The 15,820-nt window shown below is 48.4% G+C and overlaps 5 protein-coding genes across 5 annotated transcripts; 2 read left to right on the forward strand and 3 right to left on the reverse strand.

Moving 5' to 3' along the window:
- Nucleotides 1–98: 98 nt before the first annotated feature.
- GGI43DRAFT_425129 (uncharacterized protein) lies at nt 99–1,848 on the forward strand (the record flags this gene model as incomplete). Its single annotated transcript, XM_083208472.1, has 3 exons — nt 99–211; nt 261–1,665; nt 1,723–1,848. The coding sequence occupies 3 exons, from the start codon at nt 99–101 to the stop codon at nt 1,846–1,848; spliced, it is 1,644 nt and encodes a 547-aa protein (XP_083056977.1).
- Nucleotides 1,849–1,912: 64 nt separating this feature from the next.
- Nucleotides 1,913–3,778, reverse strand: GGI43DRAFT_198841 (cysteine protease ATG4). Its single transcript, XM_083200037.1, has 5 exons — nt 2,972–3,778; nt 2,743–2,911; nt 2,463–2,687; nt 2,026–2,406; nt 1,913–1,975 (listed from the first exon to the last, which is right to left on the reverse strand). The coding sequence occupies exons 1-4, from the start codon at nt 3,558–3,560 to the stop codon at nt 2,028–2,030; spliced, it is 1,362 nt and encodes a 453-aa protein (XP_083056978.1). The 5' UTR covers nt 3,561–3,778; the 3' UTR covers nt 1,913–1,975; nt 2,026–2,027.
- A 1-nt stretch (nt 3,779) lies between these two features.
- Nucleotides 3,780–5,935, forward strand: GGI43DRAFT_198809 (NYN domain-containing protein). The gene has a single exon (XM_083200034.1). It carries the CDS (start codon nt 4,106–4,108, stop codon nt 5,435–5,437), a length of 1,332 nt encoding a protein of 443 aa, XP_083056979.1. The 5' UTR covers nt 3,780–4,105; the 3' UTR covers nt 5,438–5,935.
- A 127-nt stretch (nt 5,936–6,062) lies between these two features.
- GGI43DRAFT_387061 (white collar 1) lies at nt 6,063–9,205 on the reverse strand (the record flags this gene model as incomplete). Its single annotated transcript, XM_083203878.1, has 2 exons — nt 6,063–6,401; nt 6,461–9,205. The coding sequence occupies 2 exons, from the start codon at nt 9,203–9,205 to the stop codon at nt 6,063–6,065; spliced, it is 3,084 nt and encodes a 1,027-aa protein (XP_083056980.1).
- Nucleotides 9,206–11,565: 2,360 nt separating this feature from the next.
- GGI43DRAFT_199225 (uncharacterized protein) lies at nt 11,566–15,299 on the reverse strand. Its single transcript, XM_083200038.1, has 5 exons — nt 14,635–15,299; nt 14,477–14,579; nt 13,533–14,421; nt 12,894–13,453; nt 11,566–12,830 (listed from the first exon to the last, which is right to left on the reverse strand). The coding sequence occupies exons 1-5, from the start codon at nt 14,799–14,801 to the stop codon at nt 11,916–11,918; spliced, it is 2,634 nt and encodes an 877-aa protein (XP_083056981.1). The 5' UTR covers nt 14,802–15,299; the 3' UTR covers nt 11,566–11,915.
- Between the last annotated feature and the right edge of the window lie 521 nt (nt 15,300–15,820).

Raw genomic sequence — 15,820 nt, forward strand, 5'->3', positions numbered from 1 at the left:
ATCCACGGCTACTTATATGCGCAACTCTCCCAGTACTGTGAAATTAATGTGCATCTTCCTATAATTACTATTCCAATAAAAATTCATAGGTAATTACCATGGGGGCTGAACAGTCCTCCAATTCGGAATCACGCCGTGCCGACGCTGGGGAAACACAGAGAACCTGCTACTATGAGCTTCTGGAAGTTGAAAGGACTGCCACTGATATCGAGTAAGCGCATCTGAAAATGTAAAGGCTTTCACACATTAAATGCAAGTAGAATAAAAAAGGCATATCGCAAGAAGGCCCTAGAACTGCACCCAGATCGCAACTTCAACGATGTGGAGGCAGCCACTAGAAAGTTTGCCGATGTTCAGGCTGCTTATGACATTTTGTCCGACCCTCAAGAAAGAGCTTGGTACGACTCGCACCGTGAGAGCATCTTGAGTGGCCAGCATGATCCCAGCGATGCTTCTTCTGCGCCTGCAACGTTCCATAATGTTCGCCTCACTACCGCAGATGATATCATGCGCCTCATCTCTCGATTCAACTCCACTGTCCCATACACGGATGACAAAGATGGGTTCTACTGGATCGTAAGAGAAACGTTCGAACACCTGGTTCTGGAAGAAGAAGCTGCTGCCGACTATGAGGACACTGAGTGTCCCGAATATCCGACGTTTGGCACGTCAAATAGTAGCTTCGATGCTGTCGTGAGGCCGTTCTATAACGCCTGGAATGGCTTCAGTACGAGAAAGTCGTTCATGTGGGAAGATAAATATCGCCTTTCAGATGCTCCAGACCGCAGGACCAGGCGTTGGATGGAGAAGGAAAACAAAAAGATCCGAGATGATGCTATTCGAGAATTTACCGATGCTGTTCGATTTCTGGTCTCGTTTGTACGAAAACGAGATCCTCGCTATACTCCAAATACGCAGAGCGAGGCAGATCGCCATAAATCCCTTCGGACCGCTGCTGCTGCCCAAGCTGCGCGATCACGAGCCGCCAATAGTCAAAATGTTTCGTCATTTGAAGTGCCAGAATGGGTCCAGGCCAGCGAGGATAAGGTGGATGAGCAAGATTCTGAATCAGAGGAATCTGAAACTGAGATTCTAGAATGTGTGGCATGTAACAAAAGATTCAAAAGCGAAAAGCAGTTCGAGTCCCATGAACGCAGCAAGAAGCACATCAAGGCTATTCAAGAGCTACGCCGTCAGATGAAAAAGGAAACAGCAAATCTGGATTTAGATGCATCGAATGTCAATAATACGCCCGAGATGTACTTGAACGACGACCAGGGCTTGCAGGCTGTGGATATAGATACGCAGGATCACCAGGCTGATACGCACATGGAGACTACATCACCTTTAACAGAGCAAACAAGTACACATGATGAGCAAGAAGCATCTACTAAGACAGAGACATCACCAAATCGGGATACATCAGAAGAGGACTATAGCGCAGATCACACTGAAAAGGAACTCGACAAGCCATTTCAAAAGCTAGATCTCCAGTCAACCAACGAAGAATCAACATCTATTAATCATAGCGAAGAGATATCTGATTATTCGTCTAAACAACCCCAAAACGACTCTGTTGAGGACGTAAAATCGAAAGGCAAAACAGGAAAGGCCAAACTCAAACGCCAGAAAAAAGCTGCTGCTGCTCTGGCAGCCGAAAATGAGGTATCCAATACATGCAGTCCAACTGATTTGAAAAACGTACTAATCATCTCGCCACAGCATAGGTGCAATGTCTGCACGGCTGAATTTGACTCTAAGACGAAGCTGTTTAAACATATTCGCGATTTCGGGCACGCTGCCCCCATTACCCAATCTAGCGATATTGGCAACAGGAAGAAGAGGTGAAAGCTGTGTCATGGTCTTGATATGACGCCGTCTGTGAACATACTGGAATAAAAAAGTCTGGGTAGAGGAAAAATAAAGCACCCTCGCTCCAGATGCAGTCGTCGATACAAAGTCCCGAGATATATATCTATCCTGGGTGTGAGTGCTTGCCTGTTCGAGGACGGCTCTCGATCATACCATTATGTTGCCGTCATATCGTCATCGTCACTCAATAGCTCAACTTCGTCCACCGCGCCGTCTCTGCCCTCGCCGCTATACAGCGCAGGCTCATGATCTGCCACGTGGATTATAGTTTTCCCTTGGACGTTTTCTACACACCGTCTCCATTCAGTCCAGTCACTCTCAGTACGGATAAGAAAGCCTATCAGCATGCTCGGATCCATCTCTTTGATGTGAATTCGACGCAGTCTAGAGGTATGGCATAACTCGATGTCTTCTTCGGTATATTTGGTTATATCGGTGTGATATGGTATGGCTTTTCGCGTATGGTGAGGATCTAGGTAAAATAGGTAGCTACCTTGGCTACCCACGAAGTAATGAGAAGATGCAGGGCGGCCGCTGGACAATAGAGATTAGCTACAGCACTTTCAGTGCTAAATAAAAACATAACGTACCCAGCAATACCAACGGACTGTGGCATATGGAGAGCAGCGATTAGTGCGTCCCAGTATATTGGAGTGATTTTGTCGATGCCGAGGCGCGTCCGTATGAGAATTAATGTTGGATGGAATGTTTGTCCATCGGGCCTTGCGATCTTCATAAAGCTATCCTCGTAAACATCCTGGCCATCATTAGGTGAGTATACATGTAGAGGAAGTCCTGAAGAGCTTGTGAGAGCTCTGTATCCCAGTGTCAGCTATGTATTCCAGAAAATCCTAGGAATACTCAACGTACTGAATACACTGAGCAGTGGCAGACGGACCAAACCACTCGCCCGGGAACTTTCCGCAAGCTGTGGCCCCGTGGCGTACAAAGTTATGGATTGAATATGGGGCTCTTGGATCGTCGGCAAACATGCTTATAAGCTGGCGTTCCTCTTCCTGGGATTGGCCGCGGCGCCAGTCTTGAGAGCTCCAAGTTAGACAGACTTTTCAAACAAGAATTCAGTTGTGAGAAAACTCACCTCTACCTAATCGTAGAGTGCTGATAGTTGTGGCGAGAAGGCACTGGCCAGAACGAATCATGCAACCCCAGCCACTATCGGAAGAGAAGCCAGCTGAATCTGAAAGCGTGCTCTTGATCCTCATAGAAAATGAAAGCGCAGATGCAGCCTTTGGGTCCACAGATTTCGGTATAGGTTCAAATCCGGATCTATATGTCATCCAAAACTTGGATGACATGTCTTCCACGAATCCTGAGGGCCATCCTCTTTCTGGAGGCGCCTCCTCGTCAGCTACCGCTGATGAAAGGCTACTCGAGGTGGACGCTGGCGGTGTTTCGAGCGCATTTACTGACGGTTTGGATACGGAAGGAGGACTTTGGGCTGGAAGCGAAGTAGCAGCGGCATCTGGTGAGCTAGATTCCGGTGCATCGTGGCTAACGGACGCCGTCTTGCTTGCAGCTCTGGAGCTGGAGTCGTCTAGCTTGTAAGAGCGGCCCAGACACCAAACAGGCTGATCACTGTTCACATCGTTGGATGGCTCGGGATCCCAAAACATTTGCATGATTCGCCGCTGGTATCGTCCGAGGTCGACAGATATATTAGATTCCATAACTATTGGTAGAGCAAGTTGCCGTTGTGACGTTCAACAAGCAAGGTTGTCACTGCATGTGCCGCTGTTGACTAACGTGCCTACGAGGTATGTCATAGGGCTGCGCATGTGCAAGGTACGTACCAGAAGCACATGCTGCGGCCTTAGGTGCTCCACAGTGGCAGGTGCCTGCTGCAATGCGGGCTGTACATGCGGGTTGTACAATAAAAAGAAATAGGAAATAGGAAACATTTTGATATTTGTGTATATCTAATATCATGCAGTAATACTACATTTCTATGACGACTAATCATGTAAAAACACACCTATACGTATTGGTATTCACTTACAGATTTCATATTAATGACTGTTATGCGTCGCCCCACGGAGTATTTTTAGCACGCTTTATAAAGACCGGCCAGTGACATAGTGACATTACCCTTCCTCGTCATTTATCATTCTCCTAACCATAGACCATACAGCATAAACATCCATGCAGTTATTATCTATGCTTCCATCTTATTCACCTCCCTCTACGACACCTCCCTCTCTTCCTCTATGCGTCCATGGTTGAAATTTCAGATATACAATATATAAAACGAACCGAGACTGCTAATCAGTCAAGCAATGGCGAAGCTTCACCTGATGTCTCGGACAAGCCAATAAAGCTTGGAGATTTCAGCAAGCTGTTCTCCGAGTTTCAAAATCCCGCTCAGTATGGAAAAGATTCTGCTTCCGGCCTGTCGGAAGAGAGTATTTACAATGAAGACGAAAGGTTCCCGCGAAGCCTGATCGCTATTCAGGCCAGCGGGCTGCCGCCAGCAGCATTGGAACATGCTTCTGAGCAATCGCTTCATGATACTAGCCGGACGATCCGTACCCGAGATGCCTCTGCCCAACGACCGCAGCCCAACGTCATCAGGTATAATCTCCGACGAGACGTACAGTCCATCTTTGCAAACGGTCACAGTACCAGCGTTCCTGACGAGCCGGCGTCATCGTCATCGTCATCATCTTTTTCAGCAGCCTCGACAGCTGTAGATCCAGGCGCATCATGTCAAGCCTCTATCTGCGGCAGGGGACATCGGTTTGTCGAAAAGTCTATCTTCCTGACAAGCTCGCATCCCGAATGCCCGGCGTGTTCGGCTCGATCCAAATTAGATAAATTCCCGAGTCGCATGGGCAAGGAGCCATCTTTGATTGAAGATAAGCACCAGGCGCTCATGATGGGTCTTGTCCCTTACCGCGTCCGAGACGCTGCCATGGCAGAAAAATACCCTGACATCACATCCCAAGGCATTCATGTATTCGTCGATATGTCCAATATCGATATTGGGTACCAGACTACATTAAAGGAGAGTCGATTCATTCACAAAAGCTCCCGTCTCTCGCCTTTGCCTCATCTAAACCTACAGCTTCTAACCAAAATCCTTATCCGTGATCGGCCAGTGACGGCCCTTAATGTGTGCTGTTCTACTCTCCCAGGGCGTTCAGAGCCTCGATATGTGCAGCAGCTGCGGGAGCTGGGGTACCACATTGATCTGAGAGAACGTAAAAGGGTTAACGACGGGCTTTTGTCTACAAAGGCGCCCGAGACCCTTCGTTATGTCGAGGATCTTGTGGACGAGACGCTACAAGTTCGCATTGCCGAGTCCGTAATGGAGCATTTTCATAATCCCGGTACAATAGTCTTGGCTACTGGGGATGCGAAGCCGTCTGTACACTCGGATGGGTTTTTCTCGTATATGCAGCGTGCACTACGGATGGGTTGGAATGTTGAGGTCATCTCCTGGAAGGGCAGCCTCTCCCTGAGGTGGACTGATAGACAATGGACATCTCAATGGAATGGCAAGTTTCGCGTTATCGAACTAGATGAATTCTTGGAGATATTAAAGTAGTATACACACAATATAGTAGAACGTCATGATGACTACTCATGATGCGTAGCGCACGAGCTCTTATGTGCGCTATATGCTTTTATTTTGTCGCCTGAAAGTGTACATGCAATCGTCTATTCAACAGTGTGCATCAGATTAACTAAAGGCTCGAAGCAGGATTACAAATGCAGTTATATAGTTAACTCGTGTATTCAAAATGAAAGCGGGTTTCCCGCAAGAAAGATATGTAGTATACAAGCACCATGATGTACAAGTGGTATCGTTTATATCCGCCGTTAAGTAAAGACATCCATCTGTTCCAAAGCCCAAACTGTTCCAAAGCCTTAAAGAGAACCTAAAAGAAAAATAAAGTAAAAAGTTTTAAGAGAGAATGTGAAAATCATTCCATAATCGTAAAAGCTAGCCATCATTTCCATAAGATGAAAGTGCCAAAAAATATTGTAGCTATCATTTTCAATAGCTTGAAATAATTGTAAAAAAAAAAAAAAAAAAAAAAAAAAAAAAATGAAGGAGACAAGATATGACAGCCCTCACATAAAAGAATAAAAGAGAAAATTGCTGACTGGAAGATAAGTCTTTCTCTGAACTCGTCCAGTGAAACGGCCGTTGAGTTAAGTTGATTTGCTCAAGTTTGGCTATTTTCTCGCTCTTCTCGTATCGAAGCCATTCCTGAGCTGATAGTACCAGTAGCTAAAGATGATTGGCTTGGAGGTGGCATTGCTGAGGCGGGATGCTGTGCTGATATTGAGCCTGTGCTGATAGGGGCTGCAGCTGCAACCGCAGCCGTCTTATTCACGAGTTGCGTCGGGTCAAGGTTGCTTTCGCCGTTGCTGGGAGTTGGATTTGGAGTTTCACTCCTGTGCAACGGGGACGAGTGGATTGGAGACGTTGATTTCTTACTCTGTGAATCAGTATTTCCACTGTGGCCGCCTCGCGTAGAGTTACGTGGGGATACTCTTCCGGTCTGGTTTACAAGTTAATTAAGCTCATCACATCAAATTTGGGGGGCTGCTGTTTCCTTACCTGTTTGGCCCAGCGTAGACCACAGCTATTGCACAGATCTCGCTGTCCACTCGGTCCCCTCCGCCATTCTGGAGTATTGCGAGTATGGCAGTTGGCGCAGTCGCGAACTACATTTCCAACTCCCTTTCTCCTCTTCCGTTTCTTTTTGTTTGATAGCAAACCACCAAGCTCCTCTGCCAAGATTCGATTGATTTTTTCCATTTGCCGAAGCTCAAATTGCCAACTTGAGCATTTTGTCGTCCTCAGTTCGTCAAAGATGTTGTCGTCAGACGCAAGAGCAGCATCTTGAGATCCAGGTGGGATCGCTCCACCTGCTGGCTGTGAAACTTGGCTGCTGTGCCCCGTCCCCTGGTTATGCAGAGTGTTGGCAACAAATAGTGAGCTGCCCGCTGTTAGAGTCGAAGGAATATGGCGAGATGATGCTTTCAGGAGCTTTGTTTGGGCCAGAAGAAAAGATGGCTTTTGACCCTCCAAGGCATCCCCAGGATATAAAGTGGTTTGAGCTTGGAGTCCCTGGCCCCGCCGATTGAGCATTTCATGCTTGCAAGTGGAAATTTTCCCTCTTCTCGCTTTTTCAATCGTGCGTCCGAATTCCGCTCGTGACTCTTTCCGCATCAACTCCTGGAGGCTTGTCCCCATCAAGGACTCGGGCTGTAGGTCCAAAAGTGACCTAATATTTGTCGAAGTCGAGAGAACCATGCCAGATGTAGACAGCTTGCTCCAGAGTTCGCTGTCACCAATGCCACCATTAGCCTCCAAAGTACGCCTACTAAGAGCAAAGACGGGTCGCTTTCTGCCGACTAAGATGATACATTTGCGCCCTCTGCCTTGGTCGACGAATAGGGACCCGTGACTTTCGAACCACGTATATCCACTTTGTTTCCGCCGTATTCGGAAAACAATATTGACATGAGTGCCCGCCGTTGCGTCTTTCAGCTCCCGTGTGACAGGAACAATGTCTGAAGGGTGGCAAACGGAAGACAGGGAGTTTCCAACCAGGTCAGCAGCATCATATTCGAGAATGCGCTTGCAAGACGGTGATAGGTAAAGGAAGAGTCCTTTAAGTGATATAACGTGAACCACATCGTCAGCATTTTCGAGAAGCATCTTATCCCATGACTGTTTATGCCAATCCGAAACGAGCCCGTTCGGGTTATACTGCTGAAGGAGGGTAGAAACATCATCCACTCCAAGCGTCTGACCGTTCTCGGGTTCCAAATGATTAGATGGCGGTGGGGTCCATATATATTGGCCAATATCGCTGTGTTTATAGTTCACCTTGACGCCTCCCATTTCTTGACCAGAGATGGCGTCGGGGCATTCAACAAGATCGATCTGAAAGCCGATGAAGTATCTTATTTCATCAGTATCCCAGGGAATAGGTATCATCGTCAAGAGATTAAGGAAGGGCTTTCCTCCTTTGCGGTAGTTGATTAAGCTCTGTTGTACTTCGCGGCCCTCTTTTATCATTCTTTTGAGGTTAAAGACGGCTCCGTCGTCCACAAACTCTCGCTTTGACCCTGCTTCAACCTTTCCATCAGGCGCTTGAAGGAAGCGACAATTTTGTCCAATAATCTCATGGCGGCTGTATCCAGTGAGGTTCTGGAAATTATCAGATACGTATATAATGGGACAATCATTCATCGTGACATCACAAACGACAAAGGCACAGGACATATCGACAGCGCCCAGGTGGATTTTAGGGTCCTTCCGAGTCGCGACAAGCCATAACGCTTTTAGCATATCGAAGCCGCTCTTGGAGTAAATGGTCCGTTCTTTTGATTGGTCTCTGGGAGTCGAAATTGTGATGGGGGTTACACCGCCAGAGGGACTTGGTTGGGCCATGTCCATTGGTGAGGCGTTTTGCTGGGTGGGTATAGCTGGTAGAGGGCCAGGTAGGGAAGAGGGCATGTTTGGCGCAAACCCCCTCATGCCAGGGTCAACGTTTATGTGAGATGGGCCAGCATTCATCGACGTGAACTGTTGGAGGGGGGCGTTTATCATATCTTCGTCGCGCACTACGCCCATGCCCTCGGGAGCGTTATTTGAGCGAACTCCTAGCGGTGCGCTATTGGGATCTCCAGTCATGGTAAAGCCATCATCGCCGGGCGCAAACTGCCCTGTGTTCAGCTGGCCAGTAATAGGTGAAGCAGTCAGACCCGGAACTTGGCCGCCAGTGCCAGGGAAAAGATCAATAGTCGAGGGTTCGGCTGTTATCCCTCCCATGTCCATACTCGCAAATTGAGTTGGCATCATACTCCCCATGATATCCTGGGATATGGGGAAGCTGCCAGTATCCGTCACATAGCTGCCCATCTGATCTTGCATGCCGATGCTGGCGCTGACATCAGGGAAGTTGGGAGGTATTTCCGGGTCAAACTGATAGCCGCTAAAATCGGGCGCTCTGGTATCAAATCCCATCATGTCCCCAGGGCTGATAGTTGACATGCGGCGAGGAGGAAGGTCCTGTGGCGCCGAGTTCATGGCATTTCCGTGGGCCTGGGGCATGCTTCTTCGTCTCTGAATGTCGTGGTGGCGCATCGCATCGCTCATGTGGTTGCTGGACACAGCCGTCTGGTTGGGGATCATGTGGTTACCCAGCGCGGGTTGTAGCTGCTGAGGCTGCTGAAGCTGTGGTGGGATTGCGGCGTCTGGAATCGACATGCCTAAAACGCCGGGCTGGGGATGCGTTTGCTGCTGGTCCTCCGGGGGAGGCAGCTGGTTTGTCTGGTAGAAGCCCTCCATTGCGCCGGCATCTATCCAGGCGCCCGAGTCCTGTCGACCGTCTGGTAGTCGAAAAGGAAGAGTGTGAAGAGGGCGAGGTGAGGATAGCGCCGATAATGGAGGCGAGCGCTGGCTCTGGTCTTGGTCTTCACGTTACTTCCGCTTCGCGGGGACGGCAAGAAAGTGCTGTTTGATACGGTCGTAAGCAGGCGTTGTTGCGCGGGGTATGGAGCGTATAAATGAGCCCTGTGTTGCTGTCGAGGTCCGCGAGATGGAGCTCAAGGTGTTGCGTACTAAGCAGATGCGAACGAGAGGCCGTACGGCTTGGAACCCTGTGGTGGCGGTCCCTTGGGAAGATGTCGATCGAGTAAACGTGCGGCAGCTAGTGTGATTCTTATGCGAGGGTTCAGAAGTGCATCCCTCGGACGAGTGCGCTACGAGCAGAGCGCAAGCGAGTGCCAGTTCTCAGGAACCAGAGCTTTGTTTAGGTCCAAGCACCAGCGTCTATGTATCTCATGGCTCGGAAATGCGATTTTGCAGTAGAAATTGTTTGGGTCACCCGAGAGAACCACTAATAGATGTGGTGCTATTACGGCATATCTCTAGGATAGGCAACATCTCTGCCAGGTTTGGCATATTATGTAATCCACCATGCCAAAGATCACCGATGCCTACTACGCGCCCAAGGCAGGGAGAGCAGCAGCAAAGATCAATCTGCTGCCTCTGCCCTCTCGATTAATGAGAATCCAAGGCAGGGGCTGCTAAACGGAGTGTAAACAGCCCAGCGACACCAGCACTGGACACTACGGTGGAGAATATGCATAGCCTGTTATGCGCTTATTCTAATACTACTAGTTAATACATGCTTGGGGTAGATGGTTTTGCAACAGAAAAATTGTGCAATATAACCCTCAATATCGTCGAGAATATTTCTAGTTCAAATAAAAGTTTCGCCGAAAACCACCTTCCATATACAGTACCCATAAGACAGCTACTCAAAAGAACTCAAGTCGTTCCCGGAAGACTTACAAGCGACCGATGGCAGTGTTTTAGGTCACAGGGTACAGGGTAGCATATACAGGGATGAAGTACGGCACAAAAAAAAAAAAAAAAAAAAAGCCGCTCTACGTTGCCGATTAAGACATACCTCATCGCGTGATAGAAGAAGCGGCACCCATCCCGGTGAGTTATATTGCAACTCTGTGCCGAATTCGTTACGGACGTCGAGTATGGATCCCGCCGGATGTGCGTAGATGCTTCCGGGCAGCCGAAGTCTTGCAAGCTCCACCAGGAATATGACAACGCGCACTCGGAAACAAAGCTTGGCTTTCCTCCAGCCCCTGGTTTTTCGTGGTAGTCGCCTCTTTGCAATTGTATTGGAAGATACAAATGCCGCATCACTTCAATAAAGACTAACCTCCGCCAATGCGCAGACAGAGGCCGTGTGGCGTGCCACACAATGTGCTTCCCACTGGCCTCCCTTGAAGGTATACCAGGCCCTGACAGCTGTTGCTTGCTAATTCATCTCTGCCTGGGACGGTAGGTGATATGACACACTGTAAATACATGGATACTATAAGAGCAGCAATAATGAATATATTACTAGCATGCCAAGTTGTTAACTGCTTTTCGTCGTGTGGCCTGATATCCTGTAGAGCTTTTTTTTTCTTTTTCTTTTTAATTTAATCCAACTCCGTTCCCGCTACTCTTTTCAATCATGCTACTACTTCCAGTCCTGCCATTGCTTCTATTCCTGCCATCACGTCTATCTCCCTCTAGGCATAGTACTCCAATAGGCAATATGATAAAACAATTTATATTCAACCTATTCAAATACTGCACTGCAAGACTTTCAGGATATTTTCGTAGCCCTCTTATCATTTCAAGTCCCTGGCATCATTCTATCGATCGAATAATGGAGCTAAGCCCGCTCAAATTTTTCAACAGTTTCGTCCTTGGTAACGCGATCTCTATGAATGCTTTGAAATTTCCTATAAACGTAATGATTTCATCCGCTTTTGCACAGCACTGAGCATACGGTAAATTGGTTTCGGTATTTGTCGCTGCCAAGTAGCTCACGGCTCTAACGATGTTGGAAACCGGACGGCTAAGATCATGAACGTTGTGATCGCACAATAATGCTGATTCTTACTGAAATCAAATCGTAGTAGCAACATCGTCGAGTTCAGGTTCAGCACCGCGTAGGATCGTCTAGCTGTATGCACGGTGGATCTGCTGCAGTATCGTTCCTTCAGTTGTTTATGTTTTAATTAGTGTGTTGGCAGCACAGAGCCATAATATCGGCCGATAGGCCGATAATAGAACTTTTGTGCTTAAAGTTCGAGAGTTTTAAACAACACAGCCGCTAGAGTAGCAGGCTGTTGAGATGTTGAAACAGTAGCAGCAGTAGATGTAGTAGATGTAGTAGATGTAGTAGATGTAGTAGATGTAGTAGATGTAGTAGAGGCAGTAGAGGCAGTAGCAGGAAGGGTAGGAATCGTGCGGTTAACGTTGGAATTGATGTCTGATATAGCAAGCTGGGGAGTATATAATTGCTAATTTCACGACAAAACGCTTTTATAAGATGTAGCGTCCATTATTGCAATTCGAACTTTTTTGAATTACATGTATTTAATATTATAACGTGAACCAGGGACTCCCAAACTCCGTCCACCCCAATATTTGCGGACTGAAGTAATAATTACGTATAACTCCTCTCAATAGGCATAGTCTAAACCTCCAATCCAATGTCACCCTTTAATTGTTCAGTCTCCTGATTGAGTTGTTCAAAGAATACCTCGAGTGCATGAGTAGCTTGTGAGACGACTGGAGATTCGCCTGGCTGTTGTTCGATGCGCAATACTTTTTCTCGCAGGCCATGCAACGTCTCATCCCGATCTTTCCTCTTCTTTTCGCGCTCAGCTAACCACATCTCCCGCCCAGCAAGGTATTTGGCGCTGTGTCCAATTCCCGCGCTTTCTGGTGACAGGCCGCCACATGAGCGATCAAGAGGAGCAGCCGAAAAGAAGAGAACTCTTCCGGCATCATCGTGTTGGAATTCGCGCCGTATTGTCTCAGGCAAGGATTCATTGAGGTTATCTGGTAACGTATAAACCTCAGGGGGCCGTGGCGGATTGTACATGTTAGCATGTGCCTGAACGGCGCCAGGCGTACCTATTCCTGGTGGTCTGGGCACTGTGGCAGCATGGCCTTGCATGTAGCCCGTCGGCCGAGAATTTGGCATTTGTTGATGGTGCATAGGAATCACCGGTGATTGAGCGAAGCCTGGATTATAATTTTGCATATATGCAGGTTGAGGCTGATACTGCTGGTACTGCATTGATCGCATTGACATATGCGAAGGGGGAGTCTGTTGCGGTGGATGAGGAATAGGTACAGGCGTTTGTGGTATATTTGATCCAGCAGTCGGAGTAACCGGCTGGAAATGTTGTGGCAGATGCCCGTAATACTGGTTCGGAGCTGGTACTGCTCCAACCATGGAGGAGTAAGGGACAGCTCCGTTTCTCGCTGCTTCACTTGTAGCGTCTTTAGCCCCGGGATTTATTGGGAGGCGTTGAACTGGTTCTGTAGGAATCTTGGAAATGACAGGCATTGCAGGCAACATCATATCTGGAGGCGGTGTTTCCTGGAATGAGCGGAATCGCGTTAGTCATGGCATAGAGTGTCATATCGCAATGCTGAAACTTACATTCGGCCCTGGTGGTCGACGATGGACGGCGCCAATTATAGGTGGAGCATTTGGGCTTCCCCATGTAGGTCGCGGAAGTTCATCTGTTTCCTTCGCATCGTCGCGCAGGAGGTGCTTGATTGGGCTGGGTATCTTCTTCATCTGGTGGGGAATATCGAACAAATCCATCTCATAGTCTTTATCTCGTACTTCATCTGGAACACAGCTCGCCCACGTTTTGATCTTGTTGAAGTGGAATTTTTCCTCGTTATATCGAGACTCGCAGACGTAAACGTCCTTGTCCAGAGAAAGTCCCCGGGGACGGCCTTTGTTAAACCTCGTGACAAACATAACGTAGCAGCGGTCAATGACATCTGCAATCGGATGGTCGCGGTATTGGCCCGTCTTCACCACTTCGCGCTCGTAAAAGTGTTTCTCGTATCGATGCACCGTTTGCTCCGGTCTGTAGTACCAACAGGCATTAATCCACTTCTGGCCCTCACGATCCTGCCATGTGCGGAATATTTGAGCAACAATAGGCTTTGCCAAGTCATTGGGGTTGCGAATGTGTACCCAGTCGCCTTTTAATAATCACAAAGTAAGCCACATGTGCCAAGGAGCGAAGAAAAAGAGAGCACACAACGAAGGAATAACACTTACCAACTCTCCAGACTTCTCCGCCATAGTCAATGCTTGCTAGAGGAAGCCTGCCGTCCTCGTCTCGGAAATCATCATCTGGTTTCAATTTTTCCTGTTCTGCCAGTACCCGAGCTTGCTGCTGCAGACTCACGGCAGCCTCGAATACTTCGCTATCATCTTCGTTATAAAGCTTTGCATTCTCAAACATCAGCTCCATATCTGATAGCGCCTGGTCAACCGTTTGATACTTTTTTCGCTTCGCCTTCGTTTTGATGCTGTCCAACGCGATGGGATTTGCGATTATTTGGTAGTAGTCTGGGACCACCATCTTATCTGGCAGCCTCTCGAATGGTGCGACAAGAGAATTCCCATCTTTGTCCTTGACTTTCCTAAGGTCTTTGAGGATCGAAAAGATTCTGGCTTCCGTCGGGGTCAAAACCATCGGTGGCCGGCGGCTCTTTTGTTGGAAACTCGAGTCTTTGTCAGCGCTGCGGTCGCCTCGACCGGATCGCCTTCTGCGTCCCCCTCCGTAGTCTTCATCGTCGGAGTCTTCGTCGGTATCCTCATCTTCCTCCTCGTCCTCGTCCTCGTCCTCGTCATCTTGATTGCCCATGCGTCTCTCAGCTCGTCTCGGTCTTTCGTCTTCTTCGTCCTCAACCTCAGATTCCAGCGACGGTGATGATTCGACAGGAGGTAGCTCTCCCAAATCCGGCAAACGCGCATCGTCCTCTGTAATATCTCCGCTTTCGACCAGTTTTTGGAGTTCTGCTTTAAAGATTTCTCGTAGTCGTTCGGCAGCGCCAAAAATAGGTGCTGAGGGGCGATTATAAACCTGAGCATTGTGGCATATTTGGGCGACGTCTCTGACAAACTCGGGGAAGGCAGAATACTGCTTTTTTTGTATTTTACTCTACCATTACGTTAATAACCTCGCTGTTGCGCAATTGGCTAGCCATAAGACGTACCCGTATAGTACTGAAAGCAATAGGTTCGGCAATGATATCGAAGTAGTCGGGTAGGAGGCGTCTGTTGGGGATACGCTGAAACCCAGCTGCGAGCTCTTCACCACTGGATATTGTTAGAATGGAGGCGCGTATCTCGCATTGCTTATGGGGCGACTCACCCTTCTTCGACGCTACATAGATATTTCGAAAGATCAAAGATTAGCTGAAATAAATCGTGAGGCTCATCTTGAGCTGAGTTGTCTTCCATATCTACGCTAGATTCATTAGGGCTCTCTTTCATGTCGACATCGCCATCGACGGCCTCTTTGGCGTGCTCCTGGTCCATCTCAAGCTACGATTTTTCTGTGGATAGGGCCTGAAAAGGGTTTTTGGACGAGTGGCACGGAATATCTTGATTGCAATAATGGTCTCCTCCACCGGCGCCCCATGTGTTTTTTTTCTCGTAGAATTCGCGACGACCTGAGATGGTCTCGCGAAGCATCAATACAATTGCGATAACCGGAACAAAGTTATTCCCGTTCGGGTTTGCCGCTAACTAATTATGGAAATGCCTTAAGAGGCGCCTTGACAGTCTTGCCACAAGCTGTTGTTTTTCAGGTACTAACTTGCTAACCTAGCAGCCGAGGTAGGTGCCTGGATACCAGTATTCAGCACAGCAGGGCGCCTCAGCTGTCTATAATTATACAGCAACAAATGGATATTGGCTGAATCATCAACATGTCAGTATCGCGATTTACTGACAAACCGATGCTCAATTGATGCTCTGAGGGGTCAAGACGAGAGGGACACTGGTTACTTGTAGGCAAATGCGGTCATTCATAGGTGAGATGCTACGTTGAAGCTGCTCCACCGCAGTGCAAGGTAGCGCCCAAGGCTGATACGTTAGTGCTACTCCATGCCGGAGCTACTGTGGCTATGACGCTCGGACGCGTATTAGATTTTTTTTCCCGCTTGCGTCTGCGTGCTGCATTGGTCACTAAAACGCACTGTGTGAAGAAGAGTGGCTTATACCGTCCGCGATGTACCCACCATGTCCGTTCCTTGCATTATATTTCCGATGGCCTGTCCGAAACCCCCCTGACCCAATCCGTCCGGAGAAATCGCAGCTAAAATTTTGGCGGCCAAAGGGGCAGGGCAGGGGAATGCTCGAGACGCGAAAGACTAACGGTCCTTAATGCTACGGCATCTGGCACAGCGGACTCCGCATCGTGTCAAATCCTAAGATTGTGCTCTGGCGCTCGATTCTGGCTTCCGCCGGTCCCGTAGCCTGGCTGTGTGGTAATAATAGCAGCTGTACGAGGTACCTCTGATTGGCCGCAGCCCGCTCCCGCATGCATGTACTCC

The sequence above is a fragment of the Trichoderma evansii genome, assembly GCF_050947405.1.
Source record: "Trichoderma evansii strain SZMC 28006 chromosome Unknown GGI43scaffold_23, whole genome shotgun sequence".
NCBI lineage: Eukaryota > Fungi > Ascomycota > Sordariomycetes > Hypocreales > Hypocreaceae > Trichoderma > Trichoderma evansii.

Excerpts from the sequence above, each read along its gene's own strand:
- GGI43DRAFT_198841 (XM_083200037.1), bottom strand. The coding sequence starts at position 3,560 with ATGGAATCTAATATATCTGTCGACCTCGGACGATACCAGCGGCGAATC. Across the intron at positions 2,912-2,971 it reads CACTCTACGATTAGGTAGAG|ACTGGCGCCGCGGCCAATCC; the intron begins GTGAGTTTTCTC and ends GGAGCTCTCAAG. Across the intron at positions 2,688-2,742 it reads GCCACTGCTCAGTGTATTCA|AGCTCTCACAAGCTCTTCAG; the intron begins GTACGTTGAGTA and ends ACTGGGATACAG.
- GGI43DRAFT_199225 (XM_083200038.1), bottom strand. The coding sequence starts at position 14,801 with ATGGACCAGGAGCACGCCAAAGAGGCCGTCGATGGCGATGTCGACATG. Across the intron at positions 14,580-14,634 it reads CTATGTAGCGTCGAAGAAGG|TGGTGAAGAGCTCGCAGCTG; the intron begins GTGAGTCGCCCC and ends AACAATATCCAG. Across the intron at positions 14,422-14,476 it reads TTGCTTTCAGTACTATACGG|AGTAAAATACAAAAAAAGCA; the intron begins GTACGTCTTATG and ends ACGTAATGGTAG.
- GGI43DRAFT_198809 (XM_083200034.1), top strand. The coding sequence starts at position 4,106 with ATGGTTGAAATTTCAGATATACAATATATAAAACGAACCGAGACTGCT.